This window comes from Nannospalax galili, unplaced genomic scaffold (genome assembly GCF_000622305.1).
Source record: "Nannospalax galili isolate Female #2095 unplaced genomic scaffold, S.galili_v1.0 scaffold788, whole genome shotgun sequence".
NCBI lineage: Eukaryota > Metazoa > Chordata > Mammalia > Rodentia > Spalacidae > Nannospalax > Nannospalax galili.
Window position 1 is genome coordinate 1,689,844 of NW_008359996.1, and position 1,965 is coordinate 1,691,808.

The 1,965-nt window shown below is 50.4% G+C and overlaps 1 protein-coding gene across 1 annotated transcript in view; it reads left to right on the forward strand.

Moving 5' to 3' along the window:
* Window positions 1–275: 275 nt before the first annotated feature.
* The window catches only part of Kif22 (kinesin family member 22), a 14,715-nt gene continuing 13,025 nt past the window's right edge, over window positions 276–1,965 (forward strand). Inside the window, exon 1 of the mRNA XM_029559031.1 lies at window positions 276–435. Coding sequence (XP_029414891.1) covers window positions 417–435 — 19 coding nt within the window. The 5' untranslated portion in view covers window positions 276–416. The remainder of the gene's footprint in view (window positions 436–1,965) is intronic.

Sequence of the window (1,965 nt, forward strand, 5' to 3'; positions counted from 1 at the left end):
TACTGCTAGGTTCGAACCAAATCTATAACTGAGAAGGACGAATGAGAAGAGTGTGCATTTAGGCAAACTCTATAAGCCCCTTGAGCCATGAAAGCTCAAGGGGTCTCCAACAGTTGGTGCCAGACTCCGCTGGAGCTTCACGTTATAGGCACGCAGAGGCCTGACGTCAAGGGCTGTGTCGCCAGACAAGCGGGCATGCGCCCTCTGCTAGGGAAGCTTTTTCTCTTGCAGGATCCGGAAGCGAGTTCAGGGACAATCGCGAGGTACAGCAGGGGCTTCCGGTGGCCGGAAGCTCTGGTTGGCCGATCCAGTCAGAGGGGCGGGACGCCAGCAATTCAAATGGTGGAGGCGGCCCGAAGCTGTGAGTGAAGAGAAGTGTGCACTCGGTGCTCTCGAGGAGGCTGCTGAGCCGGGAGATGGCGGCGGCCACCGCGGGTACGCGGGTCCTGTGGAGCTATGGCAAGGCTTGGAGTGAGGGACCCTACGACCAAGGCGTCGGGGGAGCCCGGGGTGGCGCACGGGCGGGGCGGGGAAGGTGGCGGTGGCAGGTCGCCAGGGCATCCGGGGTTGTCCTCATTCTACTGCCCTGCGTTCGGCTGTAGACCCTGCCCGGCCCACGAGCTTGTTTGAAAGCTGGCGCACTCCCCCTCTGTGAGCTTCCGTTTTCTTCGTCTGTGGGGACAGTAACCCCATCTTGGAGCTGGTTGCGTGTATGGACAGCTGCAGTATGTGAAGAGTTGTCTGGGTGCAGATGCAGGAGAGTTTGGTGAAGGGTTAGGCCAGGCTGCATTTGCAGGTACTTGGCAACTGAGATGCGCTGAGATGACAGGGAAAAGGGAAATGACTTTCCCTTTTCTCCAGCCATGGAACTGAATGCTTTTTTCACGTTAGAAAGACTGCCAGGATGTTCAGAATCTTGTATAAGAGTTTTTGCTTGTGTATGCCCTTACTCGCTTTCAAGGCGAATGGTTAATCCTTTCCCCAGCCTTTGGTGGGAAGACACATTTAGGAGAATGCCTCCTTCAAGACACAGATGAAAGCATTCAATGAAGAACAACTTAATGTCTCCACAATGATCCAAGGTTTGGTTTTGGGCTATTTTTTTTTTTTTTTTTTTTTTTTTTTTTTAAGACAGTCTTTCTGTTGCCCAGCTAACCCTGACCTTGATATGTAGACCAGGCTGGACTCAATTACACAGAGATTCCCCTGCTCTGCCTCCCAAATGCTGGGATTAAAGGTGTATGCCACCACTCTGGACTTCAGTGATCAAAGGTGATTACTGTTACTGTCCTTGTTCTGTTTAAGATGTATTTTTATGCGTTTTTTTTGTATATGTATGGATGCCCTCGAAGACCAGAAGAATATGTTGGATGTCCTGAAGCTGGAGTTGAAGGTGGCTGTTGGGAATCAAACATGACTGGCACTCTTAACTGCCGAGCCATCTCTTCAGCCCTGTCCCTATTTTTGGCATGAGGAAACAGGGATAAATGGGTTAAATAATTTGCCCAAAGTTAACTCAACAGGAAATATTGAGGGTCTGAATTCACATTCAAATAATTTAATTGTAGAACTTCTGCCCTGGAGGATTACTCCCAAGAACAGGTTAAAATCCACTGTGTCTGGTGCATAGTAGATATTAAAGTGCTTGAATGAAAGCCAGGTGTGGTGGGACATGCCTTTAATCCCAGCACATGGGAGGCAGAGGCAGGCGGATCTCTGAGTTTAAGGTCAACCTGGTCTACATAGTGAGTTCCAGGCCAGCTGGGGCTACAGGGAGACCCTGTCTCAAAAAGACCAAAAAAAAAAAAAAAGAAAAAAGAAAAGAAAATGGTAGGGACTCACAGTGCGTGGTGGTGCACGCCTGTAGTCCCAGCATTTGGGAGGCAGAGGCAGGCAGATCTCTGTGAGTTCAAGGCCAGCCTGGTCTACATAGTGAGTTCCAGGACAGCTGGGGCTACAGGGAGA